The sequence below is a fragment of the Salvelinus namaycush genome, chromosome 8, assembly GCF_016432855.1.
Source record: "Salvelinus namaycush isolate Seneca chromosome 8, SaNama_1.0, whole genome shotgun sequence".
NCBI classification, from domain to species: Eukaryota; Metazoa; Chordata; class Actinopteri; order Salmoniformes; family Salmonidae; genus Salvelinus; species Salvelinus namaycush.
This window is the reverse complement of record NC_052314.1, coordinates 65,268,525-65,284,833: the sequence shown is the minus strand read 5'-3', so window position 1 is coordinate 65,284,833 and position 16,309 is coordinate 65,268,525. Positions and strand designations below refer to the sequence as shown.

Here is a 16,309-nt window from a genome sequence, read left to right as displayed (position 1 = left end):
AGATTTGGGGTTGTACCTGGTAGGTTCATTGATAAGGTGTGAGATTGAGGGCATCAAGCTTAGATTGTAGGATGGCCGGGGTGTTAAGCATGTCCCAGTTTAGGTCACCTAGCAGCACGAGCTCAGAAGATAGATGGGGGGGCAATCAATTCACATATGGTGTCGAGGGCACAGCTGGGGGCAGAGGGTGGTCTATAGCAAGTGGCAACGGTGAGAGACTTGTTTCTGGAAAGGTGAATTTTTAGAAGTAGAAGCTCGCATTGTTTGGGTACAGACCTGGATAGTAAGACAGAACTCTGCAGGTTATCTTTGCAGTAGATTGCAACACCGCCACCTTTGGCAGTTCTATCTTGGCAGAACATTTTATAGTTAGGGATGAAAATGTCAGGGTTTTTGGTGGTTTTCCTGAGCCAGGATTCAGACACGGCTAAGACATCCGGGTTGGCAGAGTGTGCTAAAGCAGTGAGTAAAACAAACTTAGGGAGTAGGCTTCTAATGTTAACATGCATGAAACCAAGGCTTTTACGGTTGCAGAACTTAACAAATGAGAGCACCTGGGGAGTGGGAGTGGAGCTAGGCACTGCAGGTTCTGGATTAACCTCTACATCACCAGCGGAACAGAGGAGGAGTAGGATAAGGGTACGGTTAAATGCTATAAGAACTGGCCGTCTAGCACGTTCGTAAACAAAGAGTAAAAGGAGCAGGTTTCTGGGCACAATAGCATAGATTCAAGGCATAATGTACAGACAAAGGTAAGGTAGGATGTGATTCCATTGGAGATAAACCTAGGCATTGAGTAATGAAGAGAGTGATATAGTCTCTAGAGACGTTTAAACCAGGTGATGTCATCGCATATGTAGAAGGTTATTTTGATATCTAGTTAAAATCTTATAAACTTTGACACCAAACATAATACTTTAGTAGGGTAATTCCTTACCTGTGGTGAGGGTTGTTGACACCAGTCGACTTGTCTTTCCATTTTCCAGCACAGTGCAAACATTGACAGAGTATTCAGTACCAGGTTTCAGGCCACAGAGAGTGATGCTGGCTGAAGACGTGGTAGTGATGTGTGGTTCTGTCCCTGGACAGTGGTAGGAGATCTGGTAATGATGTTGGGTTTGGTCCAATCCTGGTGGCTGGCTCCAGCTAACAGCAGCTGATGTGGTGTCCACTGAGTCAACAGTCAGCTGGTCTGGAGCAGGAAGTACTAAGGGAAAATACATTATTGTCAGGGTTACAGTTTAACTCTAGAAATAAACTACAGAAGGGAAAGTAGAATAGTTGTAATGAAGTAGAAAATGCTGCTTGCAATTCCTTTAGATACTTTTTTGCCCCACTGTATTTAGTCAGCCACCAATTGTGCAAGATCTCCCACTTAAAAAGATGAGAGAGACCTGTGATTTTCATCATAGGTACACTTCAACTATGACAGACAAAATTAGAAAAAGAAATCCAGAAAATCACATTGTAGGATTTTTAATGAATTTATTTGCAGATTATGGTGGAAAATAAGTATTTGGTCACCTACAAACAAGCAAGTTTTCTGGCTCTCACAGACCTGTAACTTCTTCTTTAAGAGGCTCCTCTGTCCTCCACTCGTTACCTGTATTAATGGCACCTGTTTGAACTTCTTATCAGTATAAAAGACACCTGTCCACAACCTCAAACATTCACACTCCAAACTCCACTATGGCCAAGACCAAAGAGCTGTCAAAGGACACCAGAAATAAAATTGTAGACCTGCACCAGGCTGGGAAGACTGAATCTGCAATAGGTAAGCAGCTTGGTTTGAAGAAATCAACTGTGGGAGCAATTATTAGGAAATGGAAGACATACAAGACCACTGATAATCTCCCTCGATCTGGGGCTCCACGCAAGATCTCACCCCGTGGGGTCAAAATGATATTGGTGAGCAAAAATCCCAGAACCACACGGGGGGACATAGTGAATGACCTGCAGAGAGCTGGGACCAAAGTAACAAAGCCTACCATCAGTAACACACTACGCCGCCAGGGACTCAAATCCTGCAGTGCCAGATGTGTCCCCCTGCTTAAGCCAGTACATGTCCAGGCCCGTCTGAAGTTTGCTAGAGAGCATTTGGATGATTCAGAAGAAGATTGGGAGAATGTCATATGGTCAGATGAAACCAAAATAGAACTTTTTGGTAAAAACTCAAGTCGTCGTGTTTGGAGGACAAAGAATGCTGAGTTGCATCCAAAGAACACCATACCTATTGTGAAGCATGGGGGTGGAAACATCATGCTTTGGGGCTGTTTTTCTGCAAAGGGACCAGGACGACTGATCCGTGTAAAGGACAGAATGAATGGGGCCATGTATCGTGAGATTTTGAGTGAAAACTTCCTTCCATCAGCAAGGGCATTGAAGATGAAACGTGGCTGGGTCTTTCAGCATGACAATGATCCCAAACACACCGCCCGGGCAACGAAGGAGTGGCTTCGTAAGAAGCATTTCAAGGTCCTGGAGTGGCCTAGCCAGTCTCCAGATCTCAACCCCATAGAAAATCTTTGGAGGGAGTTGAAAGTCCGTGTTGCCCAGCAACAGCCCCAAAACATCACTGCTCTAGAGGAGATCTGCATGGAGGAATGGGCCAAAATACCAGCAACAGTGTGTGAAAACCTTGTGAAGACTTACAGAAAACGTTTGACCTCTGTCATTGCCAACAAAGGGTATATAACGAAGTATTGAGATAAACGTTTGTTATTGACCAAATACTTATTTTCCACCATAATTTGCAAATAAATTCATAAAAAATCCTACAATGTGATTTTCTGGATTTTTTCCCCTCATTTAGTATGTCATAGTTGTAGTGTACCTATGATAAATTACAGGCCTCTCTCATCTTTTTAAGTGGGAGAACTTGCACAATTGGTGGCTGACTAAATACTTTTTTGCCCCACTGTATGGGAAGAAATAAGTTAAAAACAGACGTCACACAACAGAAGTAGGATTTGTAAAGTAACACAAATGAAGGGTTTCTGCTATATTCATTTAGTAACGGTGCTGTCCTGCTGACAGATTGTTGCCGCCACACCAAAGATAAATATAAATGAAAATGATGTTGTAATTCTAAATCCTCTCCACAATAAATAGTGTTTTAATAATGTACTACTGATAAAGTTAAAACAAGCAGAGGCAGATCAACTCCTTGACATAATGACTCACAGAAATGGAAGAAAGCCTGAATTCAGATACTGTATTATAAACAACGTTTCATGATTTCAGCACCAAACTGCATGATGAGATCTGAGGAATTAACCATCATATATTTCTCATCAGGGAAGATACTGGACCTTTACATCCCATGCTGACTGTTACGGGTTTCGGTTCTGTTACGAGTTTCAGTTTCTCTATCCATTTTGAGGTTGACTAGGCTGGGCGCTCTGACTGGAGTCACCTCGTTAGTCAGTATGTGTTACAGCTGTGATGGTCCTGCTGGTATTTAAGAGCTGCTGGCCCCGCTGGTTTATAAGAGCTGCTGGTATTTAAGAGCCGCTGGCCATGCTGGTATTTAAGAGCTGCTGGCCCTGCTGGTATTTAAGAGCCGCTGGCCCTGCTGGTATTTAAGAGCCGCTGGTCCTGCTGGTATTTAAGAGCCGCTGGTCCTGCTGGTATTTAAGAGCCGCTGGCCCTGCTGGTATTTAAGAGCCGCTGGCCCTGCTGGTATTTAAGAGCCGCTGGCCCTGCTGGTATTTAAGAGCCGCTGGCCCCGATGGTATTTAAGAGCCGCTGGCCCTGCTGGTATTTAAGAGCTGCTGGCCCTGCTGGTATTTAAGAGCCGCTGGCCCTGCTGGTATTTAAGAGCCGCTGGCCCTGCTGGTATTTAAGAGCCGCTGGTCCTGATGGTATTTAAGAGCCGCTGGTCCTGATGGTATTTAAGGGCTGCTGGTCCTGATGGTATTTAAAGCTTCTTTGGGATCGGTGTCCCTTCCATGGGACGGTTGAGCTAACATAGGCCAATGCGATTAGCATGAGGTTGTAAGTCACAAGAAAATTTCCCAGGACGTAGACATATCTGATATTGGCAGAAAGCTTAAATTATTGTTAATCTAACTGCACTGTCCAAATTACAGCAGCTATTACAGTGAAATAATACCATGCTATTGTTTGAGGAGAGTGCACAATTTTAAACATGAAAAGTTATTAATAAACAAATGAGGCACATTTGGGCAGTCTTGATACAACATTTTTAACAGAAATGCAATGGTTCATTGGATCAGTACAAAACTTTTAAAATACACCGCTGCCATCTTGTGGCCAAAATATGGCCCTGCTGGTATTTATGGGCTGCTGGTTCAGTGCATCAGATGGAGAGATGTTGGGAGACCTACACCTCATGTTAAGGTGGCCACGTCATTTAGCCAGAAACTCCTGTTTATTTAGCTCCATATCCCTTTTACTCCAGATCCTAAGTTGGTGTTTGCTTATCTGAGACCAACCTTAGTGAACATCCATGGTGGGTGGCTTTTAGAACCCCTTACTAGTGGCTTTGCCATCTTTCAGTGGGAACCCCCACGGTGTCTATCAAAACCCCTTTTGAAACCCTTTCTGTGTTTGGTTGTTGAAGTGATTATCTTTGTTAGTTCCCTTTTCTGGGAGTGATGACTGTGTTTGTCTTTTGGGAACATAAAACAGACACATAATTATGATTTGTTAATTTACATTTGTCTTTTTGATAACTAGTCAAAATTTGACACCAGACAGAATACTTAAGTAGGGTAATTCCTTACTTGTGGTGAGGGTTGTTGACACCAGTCGACTTTGCCTTCCATTTTCCAGCACAGTGCAGACAGTGACAGAGTACTGAGTACCACATTGCAGGTCAGAGAGAGTGATGCTGTGTGAAGATGTGGTAATGATGTGTGGTTCTGTCCCTGGACAGTGGTAGGAGATCTGGTAATGATGTTGGGTTTGGTCCAATCCTGGTGGCTGGCTCCAGCTAACACCAGCTGATGTGGTGTCCACTGAGTCAACATTCAGCTGGTCTGGAACAGGAAGTACTAAGAAATAGAAATAAGAAATAATCTAAAGAATAGAAGTCACACACAAGTTGGATTTAGGAGTTTTGCTGTATTGATTTAGCAACGGTGGTCCACTGCTGCTACATTGTTGTCGCCACACCAATTCCTTTAAATATAAAATAAAAGAACGCTATAATTATAAATCCTCTCCACAATAAATAGTGTTTTAATACTGTACTACTGTTAAAGTTAAAACAAGCAGAGGCAGATCAACTCCTTGATATAATGACTCACAGAAATGGAAGAAATCCTGAATTCAGATACTGTATTATAAACAACGTTTAATGATTTCAGCACCAAACTGCATGATGAGACCTGGGGAATTCACCATCATATATTTATCATCAGGGAAGATACTGGACCTTTACATCCCATGCTGACACATCCATTATGATTAGTTCATAGTCATTTTGATAACTAGTTAAAGTTTAATCAGCTTTGACACTAAACATAATACTTAAGTAGGGTACTTCCTTACTTGTTGTGAGGGTTGTTGACACCAGTCGACTTTTCTTTCCATTTTCCAGCACAGTGCAGACAGTGATAGAGTACTGAGTAGCAGGTTTCAGGTCAGAGAGAGTGATGCTGTGTGAAGATGTGGTAGTGTAGTGGGGTTCTGTCCCTGGACAGTGGTAGGAGATCTGGTAATGATGTTGGGTTTGGTCCAATCCTGGTGGCTGGTTCCAGCTAACAGCAGCTGATGTGGTGTCAACAGTCAGCTGGTCCGGAGCAGTGGGTACTAAGGGGAAATACACTTTTGTCAGGGCTATTGTTTATCTCTAGAAACTACAGAAGGAAAAGTAGAATAGTACTTGAAAAATAAGCTTGCAATTCCTTTTGATAAAATAAGCAAAAGCAGAAGTCAGAACAGAGGTCAGATATGTAATGTAAAAAAAATGAAGAGTTTCTGCTATATTAATTAATTAATATAAATGAAAAGAATGGTGTAATTATAAATAATCTCCACAACAACAAGTGTTTAATACTGTACTACTGATAACGTTAAAGCAAGCAGAAGTAGATCAATTCCTATGACATAATGACTCACAGGAACGGAATAATAATTATTTTTTTATTTTTTTATTTAACCTTTATTTAACCAGGTAGGCCAGTTGAGAACAAGTTCTCACTTACAAATGCGACCTGGCCAAAATAAAGCAAAGCAGTGCGACAAACAACAACACAGCGTTACACATGGAATAAACAAACGTACAGTCAATTACAAAATAGAAAAGTCTATATACAGTGTGTGGAAATGAGGTAAGATTAGGGAGGTAAGGCAATAAATAGGCCATAGTGGCGAAATAATTACAATTTAGCAATTAAACACTGGAATGATAGATGTGCAAAACATGGATGTGCAAGTAGAGATAGTGGGGTACAAAGGAGCAAGATAAACAAATAAATACAGTATGGGGATGAGGTAGTTGGGTGGGCTATTTACAGATGGGCTATGTACAGGTACAATGATATGTAAGCTGCTCTGACAGCTGGTGTTTAAAGTTAGAGAGGGAGATATGAGTCTCCAGCTTCAGTGACTTTTGCAGTTCGTTCCAGTCATTGGCAGCAGAGAACTGGGAGGAAAGGCGGCCAAAGGAGGAATTGGCTTTGGGGGTGACCAGTGAAATATACCTGCTGGAACACGTGCTACGGGTGGGTGCTGCTATGGTGACCAGTGAGCTGAGATAGGCGGGGCTTTACCAAGCAAAGACTTATACTACCCACCACTGCGACCTGTATGCTCTCGTTGGCTGGCCCTCGCTTCATATTCGTCGCCAAACCCACTGGCTCCAGGTCATCTATATGGGGCTTTGGTGACAAAACGGATGGCACTGTGATAGACTGCATCCAATGTGCTGAGTAGAGTGTTGGAGGCTATTTTGTAAATGACATCGCCGAAGTCAAGGATCGGTAGGATAGTCAGTTTTACGAGGGTATGTTTGGCAGCATGAGTGAAGGATGCTTTGTTTGCGAAATAGGAAGCCGATTCTAGATTTCATTTTGGATTGGAGATGCTTAATATGAGTCTGGAAGGAGAGTTTACAGTCTAACCAGACACCTAGGTATTTGTAGTTATCCACATATTCTAAGTCAGAACCGTCCAGAGTAGTGATGCTAGACGGGCGGGCAGGTGCGGGCAGCGATCGGTTGAAGAGCATGCATTTAGTTTTACTTGCATTTAAGAGCAGTTGGAGGCCACGGAAGGAGTGTTGTATGGCATCGAAAGCTCGTCTGGAGGTTAGTTTACACAGTCTCCAAAGAAGGGCCAGAAGTATACAGAATGGTGTTGTCTGCGTAGAGGTGAATCAGAGAATCACCAGCAGCAAGAGCGACATAATTGATGTATACAGAGAAGAGAGTCGGCCAGAGAATTGAACCCTGTGGCACCCCCATAGAGACTGCTAGGGGTCCGGACAACAGGCCCTCCGATTTGACACACTGAACTCTATCTGAGAAATAGTTGGTGAACCAGGCGAGGCAGTCATTTGAGAAGCCAAGGCTATTGAGTCTGCCGATAAGAATGCGGTGATTGACAGAGTCGAAAGCCTTGGCCAGGTCGATGAATACGGCAGCACAGTATTGTCTTTTATCGATGGCGGTTATGATGTCGTTTAGGACCTTGAGCGTGGCTGAGGTGCACCCATGACAAGCTCGGAAACCAGATTGCATAGCGGAGAAGGTACATTGGGATTGGAAATGCTTTATTAACTTGGCTTTCGAAGACCTTAGAGAGGCAGGGTAGGATAGATATAGGTCTGTAACAGTTTGGGTCTAGGGTGTCTGCTTTTGAAGAGGGGGATGACCGCGGCAACTTTCCAATCTTTAGGGATCTCAGACGATACGAAAGAGAGGTTGAAGAGGCTAGTAATAGGGGTTGCAACAATTGCGGCGGATCATTTTAGAAAGAGAGGGTCCAGATTGTCTAGCCCAGCTGATTTGTAGGGGTCCAGATTTTGCAGCTCTTACAGAACATCAGCTATCTGGATTTGGGTGAAGGAGAAGCTGGGGAGGCTTGGGCAATTGCTATGGGGGGTGCAGAGTTGTTGACCGAGGTAGGGGTAGCCAGGTGGAAAGCATGGCCAGCCGTAGAAAAATGCTTATTGAAATTCTCAATTATCTCAGATTTATCGGTGGTGACAGTGTTTCCTAGCCTCAGTGCAGTGGGCAGCTGGGAGGAGGTGCTCTTATTCTCCATGGACTTTAGAGTGTCCCAGAAAAAGCTAGCCTTTTCTTTCCTAACTGGCTGTGTATATTGGTTCCTAACTTCCCTTAAAAGTTGCACATCGCGGGGGCTAATCGAAAGCGTGAACTCTGATATTAGTGCTTTCGCAATGTATTCAGACCCCTTAACTTTTTCCACATTCTGTTACGTTACAGCCTTTTTCTAAAATGTTTAAAATAATGTTTTCCCCCTTGTCAATCTACACACAATACTCCATAATGACAAAACATTTATTTTATTTTATATATTGCAAATTTGATGAAAAAAACAACTGAAACATCACATTTACATTAATACTCAGACCCTTTACTCAGTACTTTGTTGAAGAAGCTTTGGAAGCTATTACAGCCTCGAGTCTTCTTGGGTATGATGCTACAAGCTTGGCACACCTGTATTTGGGAAGTTAATCCCATTCTTTTTAGATCTTCTCAAGCCCTGTCAGGTTGGATGGGGGTGGTCAAAGCACAGCTATTATCAGGTCTCTCCAGAGATGTTCGATCGGGTTCAAGTTCGGGCTCTGGCTGGGCCACTTAAGGACATTCACAGTCTTGTCTCGAAGCCACTCCTGCGTCTTGGCTGTGTGCTTAGGGTCGTTGTCCTGTTGGAAGGTGAACCTTCCACCCAGTCTGAGGTCCTGAGCAGGTTTTCATCAAGGATCGTTCTGTACTTTGCTCCGTTAATCTCTTCCTCGATCATGACTAGTCTCCCAGTCCCTGCCGCTGAAAAACATCCCCACAGCATGATGCTGCCACCAACATGCTTCACCGTAGGGATGGTGCCAGGTTTCCTACAGATGTGACGATTCACACTCAGGCCAAACAGTTCAATCTTGGTTTCATCAGACCAGAGATTCTTGTTTCTCAGGGTCTGAGAGTCCTTTAGGTGGCTCTTGGCAAACTCCAAATGGGCTTTCATGTGCCTTTTACTGAGGAACGACTTCCGTCTGGACAATCTAACATAAAGGCCTGACTGGTGGAGTGATGCAGGGCTGGTTGTCCTTCTGGAAGGTTCTAACATCTCCACAGAGGAACTCTGGAGCTCTGTCAAACCATCGGTTTCTCAGTCACCTACCTGACTAAGGCCCTTCTCCCCTGATTGCTCAGTTTTGGCCAGCTCTAGGAAGAGTCTTGGTGGTTCCAAACTTCTTCCACTTAAGAATGATGGAAGCCACTGTGTTCTTGGGGACCTTCAATGCTGCAGACGTTTTTTGGTACCCTTCCTCAGATCTGTGCCTCGACACAATCCTGTCTCGGAGCTCTACGGACAATTCCTTCCACCAAATGGCTTGGTTTTTGCTCCAACATGCACTGTCAACTGTGGGACCTTATATATTGAATTTACCACAGGTGGACTACAATCAAGTTGTAGAAACATATCAAGGAGGACCAATGGAAATAGGATGCACCTAAGCTCAATTTCAAGTCTCATAGCAAAGAGTCTGAATATCTATGTAAATAAGGTATTTGTTTTTTATTTGTAATACATTTGCAACAAATTCTCATTACCATTTTTTGCTTTGCCATTATGGGGTATTGTTTGTAGATTGGCAAGCAAAATATACTAAATCCATTTTAGAATAAGGCTGGAATGCAACAAAATGTGGAAAAAGTCAGGTGGTCTGAATACTTTAAGAATGCACTGCATAAACAACTTTTACTAATTTCACAAACAAACTGCATTTTGAGATCTAGGGAATTCACATATAGTCATTTTGATAACCAGAAATAATTCTTAAGTAGGGTACTTACCTGTGGTGAAGGTTGTTAACACCAGTTGACTTTGCTTTCCATTTTCCAGCACAGTGCAGACAGTGACAGAGTATTCAGTAGCAGGTTTCAGGTCAGAGAGAGTGATGCTGTGTGAAGAAGTGGTAGTGATGTGTAGTTCTGTCCCTGGACAGCGGTAGGAGATCTGGTAATGATGTTGGGTTTGGTCCAATCCTGGTGGCTGGCTCCAGCTAACAGCAGCTGATGTGGTGTCCACTGAGTCAACAGTCAGCTGGTCTGGAGCAGGAAGTACTAAGGGAAAATAAATACATTATTGTCAGGGTTACAGGTTAAGTCCAGATATACACTGAGCGTACAAAACATTAAGGATACCTGCTCTTTCCATGACAGACTTTCTATGACAGACCAGGTGAATCCAGATGAAAGCTATGATCCTTTTTGATGTCACTCGTTAAATATACTTCAATCCGTGTAGATGAAGGGGGAGGAGACAGGTTAAAGAAGGATTTTTAAGCCATGAGACAATTGAGATGTATTTTATGTGTGCCATTCAGAGGGCAAATGTGCAAGACAGAAATATTTAAGTGCCTTTAAACAGGGTATGGTATGTTCCAGGAGCATACGTTTGGGTCAAGAACTGCAATGCTGCTGGGTTTTTCACGCTCAACAGTTTCAAGTGTGTATCAAGAATGTTCCACCACCCAAAGGACAACTAGCTAACTTGACACAACTGTAGGAAACATTGGAGTCAACATGGGCCAGCATCCCTGTGGTACGCTTACCACACATTGTTGAGTCTATGATCCAACGTATTGAGGCTCTTCTGAGGGAAAAATGTTTTGTACACTCAAATGTAATGACATGTTTAATAGATGTTCCACTTAACATTTCTCAAAAATTGTATAATCAGAAAAATGTAAAACTTGTAAAAAAAAAAAGAAAGTCCTCAAGCCTTTGATAAAGACATACATAACTTCCTCTCAGATAATAGCTGAACTAGGCCTCTTTCAGCCTCCCCAACAGTACAACATCTCTTGATTAGGCTGCTCGGTAAGATGTTCTAGCTAGGGATGTGGAGGTCATGACATTTTGTCAGCTGGTTATGCAATCATTATGGAAATCATCCATGTTTATAGTCAGTAAGAAACTGCTAGCCACTGGCTGCTAACAGCTGACAACTGCTAACTGGCAAGTACAAAAAGTGAAGAGCTTCGGGAGTAGACTCCAAGAAATCGGCTGATCGCCCTCTAGTGGTGCAAGTAAGAACTGCTGAAAATGCACAGTCAAAGATGAGAATAATTATTCTGTCAAAGGAAGTAATTTTTTTGAATCGAAATAGAGGCATACTAAGACCAAATAAATGTGACGTGTAAATGATAACTCATTTAGTACAGGAAATAAATACATGTATTACAATGCTGGAAGTGAATCCTCGAATTAAACAATTAACTATGCAAATGAGCAAAAGCTGTGTACATAAAGGAAATAGACGCCTGGCTCAAAAAGAAGCCTGGCTCTGATAATTGCCTGTTGTGTCCAGTGATATATGCAAATAAACGCCTGGGATATGATGCATAGCTTTGCAATATCTATATATTTTTTTTTAAAGTCAAAATAATTGAATATACACCCTCACAATAATCAATGATTTATGTTAGGAGGACTAAAGAAACATTATGATATGAAGACAATGTATTTCAGAAGAACAGAAGATTTGACCTACTGTATGTTATCTGGCCATGTGCCATGCCATAGACTGTAGGCTTGCTCATTTAGCAGACAAGATATGCTTAAGTCCTGTGCGATTATTTTATATTATATAAATTTATAGTAAGAAGAATATAATTGAACTTAGCTGAATAAAATAGAGAAGATATTTTTCCCAATCCAGAGCCAAGTGGCTATGTTGAGCGTAAAAGTGATCATTTGAAACAGGTCCTATATGCTAGATTTAAAGTTATTTGGCAACTTTAGTTGTGAACTATAGAAACCTTAGAATGTCTTAGAAATCAAAACATATATGGGCTGCATGATAGGACTATAGGGACAGAGTGCAAGCAAAAAAGCTTCAGACTGCCCACACTGTTCTCTCATCAAGTGATCATATTTTCACCCATCAGACTATTCTCAATTTAATCTTGCCTTTACAATACTGAACAAAAATATAAAAGCAACATGTAAAGACAACATTGGTCCCATGTTTCATTCGTTGGAATAAAATATCCTAGAAATGTTCCATTCGTACAAAAAGCTAATTTCTCTCAAATTTGTTTACATCCCTGTCAGTGAGTATTTCTCCTTTGCCACCTGACAGGCATGGCATTAAACAGCATGACAGGCGTGGCATTAAACAGCATGATCATTACACAGGTGCTGGGGGCAATATTGGGCCACTATAAAATGTGCAGTTTTGTCACAACACAATGCCACAGATGACTTTTGAGGGATTGTGCAATTAGCATACTGACTGCAGGAATGTCTACCAGAGATGTTGACAAATAATTGAATGTTCATATTTCTACCATAAGCCGCTTTCAACATCGTTTTAGAGATTTTTGCAGTACTTCCAACCGGCCTCACAATCACAGACCACGTGCAACCACGTTAGCCCAGTGCCTCCACATCGGTCTTCTTCACCTGTGGGATTGTCTGAGACCAGCCACCTGGAGAGCTGATGAAACTGAGGAGTATTTCTGTCTGTAATAAAGCCCTTTTGTGGGGAAAAACTCATTCTGATTGGCTGGGCCTGGCTCCCAAGTGGGTGGGCCTGGCTCCCAAGGGGGGGCCTGGCCCCTGCCCAGTCTTGTGAAATCCATAGATTAGGGCCTAATGAATTTATTTCAATTGACAGATTTCCTTATATGAACTTTAACTCAGTAAAATGATTTAAATTGTTGCATTTATATTTTTGTTCAGTATAATACGTCAAATCTGTTTCGATTTCAGTAGCTGTGTGTGGTTAAAATCACAGGGGAAGCCCCCCCCCCCCCCCCTCAAAGTAATGTTTCAGAAATGTTTGGATCACTAAACAACTATTGATTTAGAACCATAGCGAGTTATCGGAAGTCGCAAAGAAAACAGGAGCTACCTTTACTATTTCAGCAACATTTCAACATCATATCACCTGTGCAAAGTCTATTACAGTGACACATATGATATGGCTGTTGTAATGACTGTTCACGAGCATCAAAGTTGTAATTCCGCTAGGGACCTGTTTTCATCGCATTATGTCTCCAGTCAATAACCTGTACAGTGGGTGTGTTTTCACCTGTGTTCCCATTTAATTAGCATCTAAATAAATAATTAAACCAATTTCCGTAGTTCTGAAACATAAGTAAGGCTCAGGTTTTTGCAGATGCAACGAGTTTACGAATGGTGATATGATACGAGGTCATGATTCATAAGTTGACTGTTTATAGATGTGATAGGTAAAGACCTTTAAGAGTTTAATTCGGGAGATGGTAACTCTTTAAAGAACCGCTCTCGTGGTGCCCCAAATCCTAATGAAATAAGTGTTACATGATTCATTTTATTGGGTAACAATGAAATATAGTTCATTGATTAGTTTAACATTAATCTGAGGACTGTTATCTAAGTCAAGTCACTACACTGTCCATGGTTCTGATTTGATGATGTTGAAAGGTCATGTAACTGTGTGTTACTGTACATGCAATATGCCACAACAGCCCTATTTCTACCTTAACATTTTAGTTCACCTCATATTCACAAATATTTATCACTTAAACATTTAATAAAATGTTTATAGCCTTAAGTGTGGAAAAGTAGAATAAAGCCAAGACTTTAGATATGGGGGGGAAAAACACACACAAAAAAAACAGATCACTAACAACAAAACAAAAATGTTATTTGTAAAGTAACAAAATCTCTCTAGTTACTGGTAAAGAGATAATGAGCTGTAATTGGGGGAAGATCTCTTACTAGTGCAGACTGTTGTAGAGACAGATTCACTCTGTTCCCCATTGCTCAGCACAGTTGTAACACTAACAGTGTACTCAGTACCAGGTTGCAGGTTTGAGAAAGTTTTGTGGCAGTCGTCAGTAATGGCTGTGAGGGTGTCTGTTCCTGGGATGCAGTTGGATATGAAGAAGTGCTGTGGGACTTTCTCCATCCCTTCAGCCTTGGACCAGTGGAGAGTGAAGGAGGTATCTCCCAAATGGTCTATCTTTAAATCTCTGGGTGGGACCACTGGAACAAAAACCAAGACTTGTTTAGAATAGAGGATGTGCTGTTTTTGACAGAGTCCAAACATGTCTCTAGTAATGAATGACTGATGTAGTCTGAATAAAAACACAAGTTAGCCTACTGTACCTGTGGATAGGGATGCTGAGACCCATCTGCTTTGTCTTCCATCTTCTCCCTCTGTAGCCATGTTGAACTGGTACTTTTCACCAGGTTTGAGACTGCTTATTTCAAGATGATGCCCACCTTTCACTCTTGTTGAGCTTGTTTCACCGTCACACCCCCAGGTCACTCTGAATGTCTGTGGTCCTGTCAGCCCCTGAGGAGAACTCCAGCTCAGAGACACAGAATCTAATGTCAGCAACAGGACCTGGAAGTCACCAGGAGGGGGCAGCACTGGTGAAGGAATAATGAGAGAGAGAGAAACCAGACTTTATTGAAAATAAAATTACATAAACAAATGTGTATTATTCATCCCAGCAGTAAAGGGACAACAATTTATATCTTAGTAAATGTATCATCTTAAATGTAGATTTAAATTAAATAATATAGTTTGCGTCAGTTTACTCTGTGTTCCATACCTACCATCATCTAAGGACAGCATTGTGTGTTGGTCGCCATAACAACTCTTAAAGTGTGGGAACAAAATAAGAATCAGTCATTTCTTTAACAACATAGAAATTGTTACTTTGCTAAATGTACAAAAGATATTTTAAAGTCAAGACACATCAACTGCTTTTGACTTACAGGTAACCTACAAAATAAAGGAAACACTGGAGTAAATGAGATACAAAGTATTTACACACAGGTGTGGTTCCTGAGTTAATTAAGCCATTAAAACATCCCATCATGCTTTGGGTCATGTATAAAAATGTCCAGTTGCCCATTATTTTGGCTACAATGGCTAGAAGAGATCTCAGTGACATTGAAAGAGGGGTCTGTCTCAAAGGAGCATAAGGGCTTTAAAGGGTGTGTGTCTGTCACCAGATCTCAAACCAACTGAACACTTATAGGAGACTCTGGAGCCGCGCCTGAGGCAGCGTTTTACACCACAATCAACAAAACAACAAATGATGGAATTTCTCATGGAAGAAAGGTGTCGCATCCCTCTGATAGAGTTCCAGACTATTCTAGAATGTATGGCAAGGTGTATTGAAGCTGTTCTGGCTCATGGTGGCTCCTTGTTAAGATACTTTATGTTGGCAGATACCTGTATATTCCTTCACAGAGTTCCCACTTATACGGGCACTGAAGTTCTCCTGAATGTTTTGCAACGGTGAAGGAGAGTGTGCCAGGAAACGAGCACAATTGCAGGTTTCATTGTATTCTAAAAAAAATTATGTTTGGATAAAACACTGACGGTGTCGTCACCCATTGCAACAATAGTTCTGTTGATACGGTACCTGACCTAACTTTTAAGCATCCTCAGAACTGTACTGTACAACCCTGAGTAATGAAACAAGATAAAACAGTAGCTACCTGTCTTGTAATGGTAACCTAGGCTATCTTGTAATGGTAGCCAAAGATGAAATAAATAAACAAGTTTAGCCCACTTTATATAAATAATTCTAGTCATTATGTAATTAGGTTATTTCGTTGTCTTTTAGGAAATTGTGTTAGGCGGGTCATTCCTACAATGTGGTGCCTTTTGGACCTCATAACTTTTGGAGAAAAACATAATATATTTTGTAGTATTCTATCAGAAAAAGGATATGTATGACTGAGCAGGTTTGAGCTAGCACAATGGTGGACACTTGAACAGGATTTTAACTTCTCTATCAAACATTTTGAAATGTGGTGAATTTTCTCTATTTAACCTAACAGGGTAGACATGTATGAGTGGGACATACAGACGAACATCATGAAACATGAAAAATAGATACAACTGAGTGTTTATATTTCTGTAGCTTAAAACCATTGTTTTCCCACCAAAGAAATTATGACACTTCCTGAATGTGGTGTCATTTTAGGAAATGGTTGTTTTCTTAAATGGAGATTTACAACAAACTAACATGGTGGAAAGTGATATCAGGGACACACAGAACATCTTAAACACAATAATAATTAATGCAATAATACAAATAATTTAAAAAACATTATTGATGAGAGAATTTAACTAG

The 16,309-nt window shown here is 41.4% G+C and overlaps 1 protein-coding gene across 4 annotated transcripts in view; it reads right to left on the bottom strand.

Moving 5' to 3' along the window:
• The window catches only part of LOC120053069 (fibronectin-like), a 30,159-nt gene extending 15,319 nt beyond the window's left edge, over window positions 1-14,840 (bottom strand). Inside the window, exons 1-7 of one of the 4 annotated variants that reach the window (XM_039000316.1) lie at window positions 14,775-14,840; window positions 14,319-14,585; window positions 13,929-14,195; window positions 10,011-10,280; window positions 5,518-5,778; window positions 4,749-5,018; window positions 938-1,207 (exon numbers count right to left, since the gene is read on the bottom strand). In XM_039000316.1, the coding sequence (XP_038856244.1) occupies window positions 938-1,207; window positions 4,749-5,018; window positions 5,518-5,778; window positions 10,011-10,280; window positions 13,929-14,195; window positions 14,319-14,585; window positions 14,775-14,793 (1,624 nt within the window). In that variant the 5' untranslated portion in view covers window positions 14,794-14,840. The remainder of the gene's footprint in view (window positions 1-937; window positions 1,208-4,748; window positions 5,019-5,517; window positions 5,779-10,010; window positions 10,281-13,928; window positions 14,196-14,318; window positions 14,586-14,774) is intronic. The other 3 variants (XM_039000317.1, XM_039000318.1, XM_039000319.1) reach the window with 3 other exon arrangements.
• Between the last annotated feature and the right edge of the window lie 1,469 nt (window positions 14,841-16,309).